Source organism: Muscardinus avellanarius (genome assembly GCF_963383645.1).
Source record: "Muscardinus avellanarius genome assembly, chromosome: 9".
Taxonomy (NCBI): domain Eukaryota; kingdom Metazoa; phylum Chordata; class Mammalia; order Rodentia; family Gliridae; genus Muscardinus; species Muscardinus avellanarius.
The window spans coordinates 20,397,928-20,412,029 of record NC_137795.1 but is presented as its reverse complement, the minus strand read 5'-3'; the positions used below and the strand labels follow the sequence as shown (position 1 = coordinate 20,412,029).

Here is a 14,102-nt window from a genome sequence, read left to right as displayed (position 1 = left end):
CAGAATTTCCATATTATTTTTATAGATGTTCATTTGAAACACTATAAAATGACAGGAGGTTGGAGGCCATTAAATCAGCTCCCAAATATGTATTAGTGGAGTATTTGAATATCACATTAGATGCGTGAATCCTTTTTTTGTAACCCTTTTTTCTTTTTTGCTCATGTGTGCATAAAGTAGCTTGCATAAGAAAGACCTGGTTCTACACTCTATTCAACACTTAACCTCTAAGAACTATTTGCATACCTGTAAGATGGGGATGATAATATTAATACCTATCCTCAAGGTTTGTTTTACCCGGAGGTTTAGTGAAATTGCCTAGTATGTTACCAGACTCATAGCAAGTGTTTGCCAAGCATGAGTGCCTTTCCCACCTGGGAAACAGCACCAAGTAAGAACAGGTTGCCTGCAGTCTAGTGTCAGAGCAAGGGCCAAGTTAAGACAGAAAGTGAAGAATATTTAAACTTTGACTACAGAGTAATAAGGACACTGAAGTGACTAAGCTGAGGAAAGGAAAGAATATCACCAAAGCAAATTCAAGAACACCTTGCATTTCTGTACAGTATTTGTAGAATCTTAGATTATCACTCTCCCCTTTGGGAATCAGCAGTTTCCAAGAAAAATTTCTCATTCCCATTTTACAGATAAGGAAATGGAGACTTATATAAGCTACATAAAAATCTAATCACAGACAGACTCTAGATTAGAATTCTAGTCTTCTGACTTCTAGATTTATTTCTAGCCAATGGTTTCAACATTGTTCTGAGGGCGGGACTTTGTGTCTCCATATTCACCTTCATCTAGAATGTCTCTGGATTTATTAGACTCAAATGTCAGTGTACCATGTAAAATTTCCTATCTTAAGAATTTTTTTAAGCCAGGCATGGTGGTACACACTTGTAATCCCAATACTTCGGAAGCAGAGATAGGAGGATCATAGGTTTGCAGCCAGCCTCAGCTACTTACTGAGGTAGTCAGCAACTTAGTAAGACCTTGTTTCAAATAAAGAATAAGAAAATAGGGCTGAGGATTTGGCTCAGAAGTAGGATGCCCCTGGATTTAATTGCCAGTACCACAAAAAAAATCTTTCTAAAGAGTATTGGAAAACCACTGCATTTTACCGTGATATCTTTACTGCATGGTGTATCTGAAACCAAATTACATAATATTAGCCTGAGACAAGATACAAATAATTTTTAATTTATCCCATCATTATCTCAGTCTCTATGGGTTAGAATCTAGGACAGTTGTGGTTTCCATTTATAAGAGGTGAAATAGAATGCAAAAGCAGTCTCTAAAATTTGCCCAAGATAGCATTTTTCGTGGAATAGCAATCCCACAGATGTTCAATAATCCTATTTTGTCAGGCCATAAATGTAGTCTAGAATTCTATTTGGTTCAGGGCGAGGGGGGATTTTTTTACTTGATTTATTTTCTTGGAGTTTTGCATAAGTTATATCTGTATCTTTGTTTAATAAAAGAGGATTATTTATCAGGATACTTTACTCTGGAAAAAATTACATAAAGTGGCTGATGCTTTGTGGATAGTATATAAATGTCAGAGATAGTGTAGTGTTACTCCAACAGATAATCCTGACCATTAGTGGTTACTAAACAGTTCTCTAAAGCACCAATTTTGAAGGTCCTGGGGTATTCATGAAATCATGCAGCTCACATTTTCCTACCCTATCTTCCCATGATGTCTATCAAGTGAGCACTGTTTCTCAAGATGCATTGTGGAATATGTGTTTATCATTTGACAGGGAACTAAAGGAGAAGATCCAGCCAGAAATCTTAGAGCTGATCAAACAACAACGCCTGAACCGCCTTGTTGAAGGAACCTGCTTTAGGAAACTCAACGCCCGGCGGAGGCAAGGTATTATGTAGGGACATTCCACAAATGAGCTGGTTCAACAGTGGCCTGCTCCTGTGCAGAAGCAGAAGGGCATGATGTTGCTTTATGGTAGGTCATGCAGCACTGTGCTCAGGAGAAAAATAGCAACATTCTAGGGAAGTCCTTGCTTTATGCATACCTAAGGAGAACCAAAGTCCAAAATTGAAGAGCCATGGAACTGAAGGGTCATGGGAACTAAAGAGCTATTCTTTGTCACTTAATGACACAAGGCTTCTCATAATGGTGTCAACAACAGTTAATGTGTACCATGCACTTACCATGTCCAACTCTTCTCAAAACACATTTTTAGATATTTTGGTAAAGAATAGGCTGCATGTACAATGTTGATCCCATAAGATTATATTACCTAGAAGCATTAGAGCCGTCCTAGTTTGTTTCATGCTTACATAATGACCAAATCATCTATCAACACATTTATCAGAATATGTTCCCACTGCCAGGCGAGTCATGACCACATTTGGTTAATTCTCACAATGCTCCTGTGGAGTAGCTACTGTGATTATGTTGTGTTCACAGATAATGAAGTCAGTACCAAAGGGGTTAGTAACTTGTAAAAAGTCAAACAATAAGACTTAATTCTTCACAGCTTTCTGGCCATTTCCATTTAAAGACTTGCTGTACGATAGTCGTTAAGTGAGCTGGCACTTACTATTGTGGTGTCTTGGAGTTTAATTCTGAAAAACTACACACCAGTTATCTTCCAGGTCAGAGTTACTTTATATGGGGATATAAGTTACTGTGAATTAAGTTGAGATAGTATAAAGTTTTCTAATTTCCCAAGACAGATTCTGAATTGACTCTATAATTTCTAACCTGAAAATATCAAGTCAAAACAGTGCCAATAGACCAGATCCACAAAGTGAGAAGCATTTCCCGCTGTTTCTTCACCTTGAATGTTGTCTTGCTCTTGTGGCAAGCTGCTGATTATATTGTCAAGGTGTTCATATTATACTGTCCTAGAAACAAATGGCCAGAAAATAAAACTCAACAATAAGCTTTGGAGGGAGATGAAGAGACCCGGGAAGATTCATAAGTAAGCAAAGGGTTTACCAACTATACTAAGGACAGATGTCAATTTTGGCCCGGAAGAAACTCTGGCAGACATTTTTGGAGCCTGATAGATGTTTTGTTCGGACACAAAGCTCACCACTAATGACAGTAATCATTTTACATCTCTTTTAAGCCCATCTCCCTGGCCATTTACCTTAACTTTTCTGTATAGAATATTCAGTAAATTTGAAATATTTCAATGCCATCATTAAATATCACACTGAAAATTAAAGCCAGAATACTCTAGTGATACATGTATACCCATGTTTATAGCAGCACAATTCACAATAGCTGATTATGGAACCAAACTAGGTGCCTGTCAGCGTATGAATAGATAAAAAATGTGGTAAACATTATGGAATTTTAGTCAGCCATAAAGAAGAACAAAATTGTGTCATATAGGAAAATGGGTGGAACCAGAGAATTTTATGCCAAGTGAGATTAGCCATTCTCAGAAAGTCAAAAGGCAAATGTTTTCTCTCATATATATGTGGAAGCTAGAGAGAAAATAGGAAACGAATGGGACATAAGATAAGTGAGGAGAGATGAGTAGAAGGTAATGAGACAAAGAGATAGAAAGGGTAAAAGAAGACTTGATGAAGGAAACAGTTCAAATAATGCTCTGTGCATAAGTGAAGGTATCACTACCAATCTCTCTTTCTTGTACTGGAGCAGAGTCTAAAGGGAGAAATACGAAGTGCATATGTTTGTATCACTTTGAACCTCACTGTGCTATAAAATGACAATGTACTAATTAAAGTATATTGTAAAAACTCACATCGAGGAACTTCCAAAGACATATCTTCCTGAAAGAATGAAAATGTGGGTTATTTAAAGCAAATAGTCCTGACAGTTTCATGCTGGGCCTCAGGAAAGGCAACTGGGCAGGATAACAAACGGCTAAGTTAAAGCTAGAACCAAGAAAGGCTCACATTAGGAAAGTGGTGGAAGAGGACCTCGTCTCTCCCACACAGCCACTGTGGAATGAGTTCATTCTCTCCTCTTTTTTTTTTTTAATTCCTTGCATTATGTCAGAGTAGGTGGTACGAGGCACAGTGGCAAGGACGGGAGCCCTGAACCCAGGTAATGTGGCTCACCTCTACACATAACCATGTGTGTGGATCTGGGCTGTTTCCCCACCTGATAACAATACTTATCTCTTAAGGTTAGTGGAAAAAATAAAGGCAATCATGAATGCAGCTCTTAGAAAACATTACAAAAATTAGTTGCTGTGATCCTGATTGTGTAGGAAGAAAGCAATGAGATTTCTTGATTTGGCTCTAGGCCTCTCAGCTCTTTAATTAAGCACCTAGGTGTCTTTAAGGCAGGCCATAAGTTTCCATCTATAAAACAGGAGGGAGTACTAGAGCATCTGAGAACTTGGCCATGTAGTCATTTATTTGTATGTACTAATCTCTTAATTGCTTTGGAAAAAAAAATCAATATTCAGGGCATATAGCCCCCATAAAGGTGACTTGGAAAGCTTTTATTTACTTGACATTGGTCAAGGGCATGGAAATCTGGAGATGAGGGGTGGTGAAGAGACTAGTACCACAGTGCCTCCACAAATGGCCAGCTGAGGTCCTAATGCTTAAAACTAAATTTAGCCTTCTAGTCTGTTTCACTGTGAGACTTCCCTTTCTGGTCTGCAATGGGTAGTCTGCCAGAAAGCCATGTTTCTAGATGTAGTAATTATAGATTTTTTTTTTAAGAAAGAAAACATCCATCCTTTTTCTGTAGGTTTTTCAACTTTCTAAAAATGAACTACCTAATGAACAAAGAATTGGCATCTAGTTATAAATTTATTAGTTGAGCTTCCTAGGGAGCATGGCCATCTGTGTTTAATACAACATCGTCCTTCCTCATGCAGAAATAAAAGCTTTTTTGGTGTTTGGTAAGTGAATCTGAAATCTGGTCACTGCTCTGTGCTTAAAAATAAGGATTCAAAACAGACTGTGCTAAAATTTTTTCTCATCACCCATCAAAGCATGCCATATAGATTCACACAGATTAATGAAAATGTGACACAAAATCCATTTTAATCCTTTCAAGAAAGATACATTTCTCCAGAAGAGCTCAGACTGGGATGGTCATCTGCCATCCCAGTGCCACCACAAGCCATGGTCACCCTCTTTTTTACTTGACCACAGTAACAAGGACATAGGTGAATAGTTTTAAGTAGTTAACTCCATAAAGGAAAATGTGAGTGAGCTTCCAGTTCCATGGACTTGGAAAGGGGAGGAGTAAACACAAAGTCCCTCCTTCTGCTATTTGTTTAGATGCCCCTTGAGATGATTCTTATCCATCCTTCTACCCATCTCTGCTACTGGCTCTGGGTTTTCTGATTAGGCTACAGAACAATGTAAAGCACACAAGCCTTGTTGGCAAAAGTGAGTAAGCATGCTTATTTCTTGGGGGCACAGTGGGGGGGCAAGTTTTGTCCAAGATTAAATTCCAAGTCTGGTGGTCAGTCTGATGGACAGATATGGGTGTCTGGGAATTCTGTCCACATTAGGATCGAGGACAGTAAATCATGAGTGACACATTAAGGAAGTTTCAAGTCCCTGCTTCATCATTTGTGAGCTGGGCAGCCTTGGGCTCACTACTCACCTCTGTGCTTTTCTTCTGTGATAGCTATACACCAAAAAGTTGCAGGGGTTAAATAAAATTATACATCTTTAGAAATTAGTGTGGTGCTTGGCACATTAATCAAACATTCATTAATTATGATTATTTTTAGTTTTAGCTTAGAGTTCCTCAGAATATAGACTTTAAACACAGACTGGAGAGGCCTTAAATGTCTCATCCCTGCTTCACACACACACGCACGCACGCACGCACATACACACATACTGTCCTCACCAGAGTATATATAAATTTACTTCTGTGCTCTCTGGAATCCTGGAGGGGAGACTGGAAAAGAAATATCAGAAGCTGTCTGTGTTAAGACTATTATTTGCTCCATGAGAATCTGTAGTCTCAAGAACTGCCTTCTACTTTCCATGTTTCAAAAGTTGAGCTCTTCCAGAACTACTTACATTGAGCAGTCTTGATAAAATCCTAGGGCTATTCAAGAAATTATAATATGAGGAGTTAGGAATGCATGTAATTTATAGTAGAACACTTGGCTAGCATCACAAGGCCACGAGTTTATCCCCAGCACACCCCCCAAAAAAAAAGAAATAAATGGTATCATGAAAGTTTTATTCTTTTTGAAGACACTACATTTCAGTGAGCAGCATCTGTAAGTGCTAACATGACAAAAATATCTTGGAATTTAATCTTGGACAAAACTTACCCCCCCACACTGTACCTCCAAGAAATAAGCATGCTTCCACTTGTGCCAACAAGTCTTTTATGCTTTACATTGCTCTGTGGTCCATTCAGAAAATCCAGAGCCAAATGGGACATCCAGGCATAGTGACCATATAAACCCTTTTGAGCAGTGGGCTGTTTCTTCCTCTATCTTTGATTGAAGTTTTCTTTTAATATTCCATTAATCTAATCATAAGTCATTTTAGCAAAAATGTAGATATAAATAAATATGTATTTTTTGACCAGGCACCTGTAATCCCAGTATTTGGGAGGCTGAGACAGGAGAGTCACAGGTTCAAGGCTAGTGGTGTGCAGTAGCTTATTGAGAACCTACTTCAAAATAAATAATAAAATATGGCTGGGAATATAGCTCTGAGGTTGAATGCCCCTGGATTCCATCCCCAGTATGATAGATGATAGATGATAGATGCATAATTTTCAAGTTAAAATCTAGTTTATCTTGTTTTCAAAAACATCCAAGAAAGTAAGAAAGGCCTGAAAGGCAGAATGACTTTCATGTGTACCTATAGTTGTTTTTTTCCTTAACTGGGCCAACAGAGAAATTATGCACTTCATCATCTAGAAAGTAGCATTTCCCTTTAAAGATATCACAAGGTCCTTCCTGCTTTGTGACTTGGAAAGTTTGGATCTGAAACAGGAAATGGCCCTTCTCCTGAATACATTGAGGACTTGGCACATTTTAGGTCAACTAGGATGAATAGAAAATCCAAGTGGAAGTACTCTAAGAATATAACTTATATCAAGCAGCCATGCCTCCCTACCAGAGGGTTTTCTGGGCCCCTTGGGTCAACTATGAACTCTGAAACCAAAACAAGGCTGCTTCCTGCTTCTACAGTAGATTGGATCAAGACTTGATTCTTGCTGTGCCCTGTGCCTCAGAGAATGACCAGAATTTCACACTTACCAATAGTAGCTACTATTCAGCTATGACTCTCATGACAACACGGTGGCTGCTACCTGTTGCTGAGTTAATTAAAATGAAAAAAATTTAAAACTTGGTTTTTTTTTTACTATTGGAGAAAGCAGATATAGAGTATTTCCATCACTGTACAAAGCTTTATTGGATAGCTGCAAGAATTTCAGTCTTCAGTGGTCATTGGTTATTGCTTCCATCAGCCCTTTTTACCAAACAGGGGAGCTCTTAAACCAGTGTTTCCCTTTGATCTTATGTATACACACACACACACACACACACACACACACACACACACACACACAGAGGAAGTTTGAAGCACAAAATGGTCTCCATGGTTTTTTTTTTTTTTTTTTTTTTTTTTTTTTTTTTTTTTTTTGGTGGTGGTACTGGGGTTCCTGGAAGCCCTTCTACCTCCGGGCTACACTCCCAGACCTATTTTTAGGTTTTTTTTTTTTTTATTTGGAAATAGGGTCTCCTAAGCCAGCGCGCCCGGCTGGCTTCGAACCTGCATGATCCTCCTGTCTCTGCCTAAGCGCGGGGATTACAAGCGTGCACCACCACACCCGGCTCTCCATATTTTTTAGTTTGGGAATGAAGAAATGGCTCATTTGAAATTGACTAGAAGACCTTAATATTAACTTTCCTTAAATGCTAGTGAACAATGTTTTATAATGTTCTTGTTGCTTACTGCTAATTGTTTTTAGTGACAAATCTTGCTCTTCCATGGCCCAGAGGGATGGAGGAACTAATAACATCATGCTGGGTTTGAAAGGAAAATATACATTTTTCTTACTATAAAAGAAACTGCAAATCAAGCTGCTGCTGGTGGCTGACATTGAAATTGTCTCCACCAACATACCATTGTGATGTGCTGGTGGGAGCTGGCTGATGAAGTTTCCTTCTCAGCAGCCTCACTTCAGAGGCAAGTGTTAATGCCTCTGAATCCCTGGAAGCTAAGGACACCAGATTTTACCCTGAGTAAAACACTGGCTTGAGTTTCACTCCCATTTGATTATGAGTCAGGGCAATCTTCTCAGCCTTTTCAGACCCTCCTTCCAACATTCTGTAATCCAGCAAGACTTTCTGTTTCATAAAGAGGAGGAAAACACATCACTTAGAGTTGTGGCATACCAACCTATTTGCTTTTTACCACTTTGGTAGCAGACAGAGAAAGAGGAACTTGTATAAGATAAGAGTTAGCCATCGGTAGATCCAAACATGGTGGCACAGGCCTATAATAACAGTACTTGGGAGGCTGAAACAGGATTACTGGTTCAGAGCCAGCCATAGCAACTCAGCATGACCCTGTTTCAAAATAAATTTAAAAATAAAATAAAAAGGGGTGAAGTATAGTTCAAAGAAAAACACCCCCCGGGTTCAATTTTCATTACCAAAAAAAAAAAAAAAAGAGCCATAGGTAGAAGGGAAACCAGGGGAGGGTGATGACATATAAATCAAGAGAATTTAAGTGTCAAGAGGGAGGAAATTCTGTCAGCAGTACACCAGAGCACTGTGGCAGATTTCTTGGCAGACTTTTGTATTTCTCTTAAGTAAACATCCATCCATGGCAACTTTGCATGAAAGATGGTTTGCCACCTGGAACTCTAATCAATAGCCATTGTTCTCTACTTGCTTATGAACCGCAAAATAGCACAAAAGGCCTTTCCTACACTTGATCTTAGCCAAAAGGCTGATAAGTGATAAGAGGCCTGGCCTTCCCTATTCCTTTTTCCCAAGCTCCTAGTATGTCTTTTCCCTCATGACCTGGGAAAGGAGTATGTCTGTCACCTTTCTCTTAGATACCATTAAGAACTGAGAGTTCTTCTTTGCTCTGCTTTGTTTTATCCCTCATATCTGCCATTCACTGTAATGATTTCTTGTGGCACAGGGTAGAGCCTTACATATACACTGCAATTATCTGTTGGGTAAATAAATTTCCCCTGCAAGCATAAGCAGCAAAATATTTTGAAGTCTCTCAAGTGAATACATCTTACAAATGAATGTGCTATATGGCTTTCTCTCCAATGTATCTGTTTGTATTTTTAAATGTGTAACAGTTAAATTTATTAATGACTTCCTTCAAAATATACTGAGTAAACATAATCCTCTTTGATTGTGCCATATCAATTCCTTGTCTCTCAGAACCACCACTAATCCCTGGAGCTCACCCCAAATGAAGAAGAGAATTCCTGTTTAAAACAAAGCAAAACAAAAATCAGGCTAAAACCTTACTCAACATAAAATCCCCAAGTACAAGAGCCATATCTCACTGACTTCCAGGTTCCTGGCACCCTTTAGTCACTCAGCCCAAAATCCCATTTCAGAGGCAGCAGAAGAAGGAAAGCTTTAGAGCAAATTGTGGTCATCATAAGCTACATAGACCAGATGGAAGGTCCTTGTGGGGAAAGTGGACCTTGGAATCTACCACAGCGTGCTATGCTAGGCCCCCAGAAACACAGGCAACATGGCATCCTGTTTTGGAATCCACACTTCCTGTTGTGAATCTCAAGTCAAATTCCAAAATGTATTCTCCTCATGCAAAGCCAATAATCGCACATTTGCTTAATTAAGATGGCTGTGAAATACTCAGGGAATAACTTTCTTTTCTGCCTTTGAAGTGCTCTCCCAGAAAAATGACCCTGGGTTTGGTGTATGTATTATATAATTTTGAGTTTAGTGGTTCCATTTGCTTTCCTAGCTATTGCATGGTCCCCCACTTCTCCATTGTTTCCACCAAAAGTCAAATCCCTTTAAATATATGGATTGTAGTATCCTGACTGTGCTCATTAATTCTTAAACCCTGTTGATAGTCTAGGAAGATGGAAATTATTTTTATTCTGTGGATAAAGTTGGACATTTTCTTTGTTGATTGTATGATGTTTTTAACTTTCATTTTAAAATATTTTTCTCTATTAAAAGAATTATAGTTAAAACATTATTTTGCATTGAAAACACTTTTTTTGCGGTGCTGGGGATGTAACCCAGGGTCATTCTACCTCTGAGCTATACTCCCAGCCCTATTTTTTTTCTTTATTTTGAAACAGGGTCTCACTGAGTTGCAAAGGGCCTAAGTAGCTGAGGCTGGCCTCGAACCACGATCCTCCTGTTCTCAGCCTCCAGAATGCTGGGATTACAAGTATGCACCACCACTTCTGGTGGAAAAACACTTTTCTTAAAATATAATGAGGAGCTTTTTAAGTCAAAGTGGTTTCAGAAAAATTGGGGCTTATAGGCACAGTACTGAGGTGATTCAAGAAAGACCATAGAGTAAGCCAGCCGCAATAAAGATGCTGTGTTCCTGAGGCATTCGAACCAAGCACCCTTATAAGTCTTTATCAATTTAGCCATACCTAATGTGCAAATTCTGTGTGCTAGGCACCAGACCAATGGGTTAGGACACAGCAGTGGGGACAGTGGCTGTCAACAGGAAGTCTCTGACATCTTCATCCTGGCAGATTTGATGAGTGCCTTGGAGTCCTCTTTTCTCATCAGTAATTGTTCTCAAATACTGACTAGGGCAAGCTTCTTGGTAAGCAAACCTAGGGGCTATGGCAGTTGAAGGGGAATACTAAAGGAGAGCACCAAAATTGCTCATCTAAGATGATTTAATGGTACAGAGAAGATACCGGAACATCTCAGAGGATAAGACATGACTCTTGAACAGCTCTTCTGCTGAAGTGATCAGGGAGGGCTTCCTGGAAGAGGAACAGTAAGCTGAACATTTCTGCTACACAAACATTGTTGTCAAAGTCCAAGTTTCTTATCCATAAATCTGTTGATTGATACAACATGATCATGCTGCCTCCTCTCTGCACCCCAGATTTATTCAAAATCTCTTACTGGGATATGCTTGTCTACTTTTCTGTCACTGTGACTAAAACACCTGACACGGACAACATTGAAGAGGAAAAGTTTATTTGGCTCATACTTTTAGAGGTATAGTCCATAGTTGGCCAACTCCAAGGTAGATGTCATGGCAGCATAGCATGGTGGAGAAAAGCTGAGCTCAATTCAAAGGCAGAGAGAGCATGAGAAAGGGACCAAGGACATATACAGTCCCCAAGGTCCTGTCTCCAATGACCCTCTCCCTCCTCCCTCCAGCCATGCCTTACCTGTAAGCCTTTGTGCAGTAGGGATGTTTCAACACATGAACTTTGAGGGGTTTCCCAGATTCAAATCATAACAGGAAGAAAAGTTGAAGGAGTTAATCCTAAGTATAATTCTAAGGCTCTGATCATGCTCATTTAGAAAACTAAAGAAATTAGAGAGATATGAGCCAGGCATGGTTTGCAGACAGCCTTAGCTACTTAGTGAGACCTTCTGCAATGTAGTGAGATATTTTTCAAAATAAGGAATAAAAAAAGGCCTGGAGGTATGGCTAAGAAATAGAATGCCCCTGGGTTCCATCCCTAATCTCACACACACACACACACACACACACACACACACACACACACACACACTTAGAGAGATGATTGTGGATGGCTTTATATTTTTACTAAATTCCTGTATTATTCATATGACCCCTTCATAGCCCCATTCCATGTGTGTATCCAAACAACTCATCCATTGATCACTGTGTGCCTTTATTCCCTGAGGGAGGGGGTTGTTACGTCAGATAAAATATGGCCTTGGACACACACACCTATCCCAGCAGTCTTAAAATCTCAGAGAGGAATGTGAACACATATAAGTTGTAAGAAAGCTGTTTAACCTACTCCCCATTTTTTCTGTGATACTAGGGGTTGAACCAAGGGGCTCACACATACAAGGCAAGCACCCTACTACTGAACCTCATGCCAGACTCCCTTTTATTATTCTATTTTGATACAGAGTCTGCTAAGTTGCCAAAACTGGCCTTAAACTTAAGATCTTCCTGCCTTAGTCTCCTGAGTAAGTAGGATTAAAGATGTGCACCACTGCATCTGGCTCTATTCCTACTTTTTTCAGGACAAAATGAATAAAGAACAAACCGTGTGGTTACAGATACTGGTAAAATACCATCTGGAAACTTTCCTCTTATAAAATCCTTTGTCATTGAATTTGAAGGATTTGATGACTTTCCCAATAATTCTCAAAAGCATACCAAGCAAGACAGGTGACACCTCAATATAAAAATAAAAAAGAGAGCTTACTACCTAGGGCACTAGAATTTATTCTTTCTCAAGACTTAAAATCATGTGAGTTATTGTAGTAACCATGCCATTTTTTAAAAAACCAGAATCATTCACCATTTAAACTTGTGTTTTTTCTCCTCAGACAAATTTTGGTATTGTCGGCTTTCACCAAATCACAAGGTCCTGCATTATGGAGACTTGGAAGAAAGCCCTCAGGGAGAAGTACCCCATGATTCCTTACAGGACAAATGTAAGTGGCTTTCATGTAAGATGCCCGAGTTTTGGTTGACTGGTTGTTTCTTAGTCACAATATAGCCTGCAACAAAATTATCAGTCTAAATAAGCGCTTTATACTTGGCACATCTCATGTCTTGGTCTGAGCATTCTCAATACCCTGATGGATTTGAGATTTGTTACTGAACAGAGAGCACATATGAGATGCTCAGATGTCTTTCATTAAAGAGGTGAAATTGGGTTTCAGATATTTGCTTTTAACATTATTTGTCCAGATAATGTTAACATGTACCAAAATGATATAAACCTTATTTTGTCCATTGTCTTTTTTAAAATTTTTTTATTGGTGTACTGTATTCATACATCATAATGGGATAAAAATAATACTTTTGTAGACATACATGCACACATCGTCCAATTAGCCCCTATTCGATCCCCACCCCATTCCCTCCCCATCTCTCCTTCCCATGCTTGGCTTAGTGGTTGACATCTAGTATTATAGCAATTTATCCAATATTAATGATGATAATCAAACATATAACAGTTTCATTTGTCTAATACCAAGCTTTTGATGACTTAAAGATGACATTTGAATATTTCTTTTTGTTTTCTTTCTTACCAGAGAATATTTCTTTCTTTTTCTTTTTTAAGGTGAAACTATCATACATTTATTTATTTATTTTTCACAAAAAAATCTATCTTAATATGGAATATGGACTCTAGATACCTAAAGCTATCTCAAAAAGAACAAAGCTAGAAGATGTATATTTTCTGATTTCAAACCATATAAAGCTACAATAATTGAAATGGTGTAGCACTGTTATAAAGGCAGATATATAAACTATTAGAGTTAAATAAAAGCCTAGAGATAAATTCTTCCCTATATTGTCAAGTTATTTTTGACAAGGTTTCCACGAACATTTGGTGGAGGAAATAATATTTTAACTAAATATTGTTGAAAAATAATAATTACGTGGAAAAGAATAAAATTGGACCCTTATCTAACACCATATACAAATATTAACTCAAAATAGATAAAAGACTTAAATATAAATCTTAAGACTATAAACGTTTAGAAGAAAATCTGAGTCATAAAACCTCACAACATTGAAATTGGCAGTGATTTCTTGGATATGATTTCAATGGCACAGGCAACAAAAGGGTAAACAAACTACCTAAAAAATAAAAAAAATTGTATATCCAAAAACAATGTAAACAGAGTTGAAAGTTACTGATAGAATGGGATAAAATATTTCCAAATGCTATATCTGAAGGTATATTAATATTCCAACTAATAATCCTAAAAATTAGCAACAATAAAAGCAAACAATACAATTTAGAGATAGGTAAAAGACTAACATAAATAATGAATCTCCACAGATAACCAATCTTAGTTGTCTGTTGGATGGAAAATCTTGTTTCTCTGGTTCTGGTGTGTGTTACCTATTTCTTCTTTGTAGTTAATCTCTTTGAGTATTTTCTCTAGCGCTGGTTTTGAAGACATAAATTCCTTCAGTTTCTGTTTGTCATGGAA

General features: G+C 38.2%; 1 protein-coding gene across 2 annotated transcripts in view; it reads left to right on the top strand.

Annotated features, from left to right (window-relative positions):
• ELMO1 (engulfment and cell motility 1) overlaps positions 1-14,102 on the top strand; it is a gene marked incomplete at both ends in the record, with an annotated part of 563,076 nt that overhangs the window by 506,235 nt on the left and 42,739 nt on the right. For both annotated transcript variants that reach the window (XM_080701947.1, XM_080701948.1), the window contains 2 exons: positions 1,764-1,876; positions 12,477-12,584. In XM_080701947.1, coding sequence (XP_080558073.1) covers positions 1,764-1,876; positions 12,477-12,584 — 221 coding nt within the window. The remainder of the gene's footprint in view (positions 1-1,763; positions 1,877-12,476; positions 12,585-14,102) is intronic.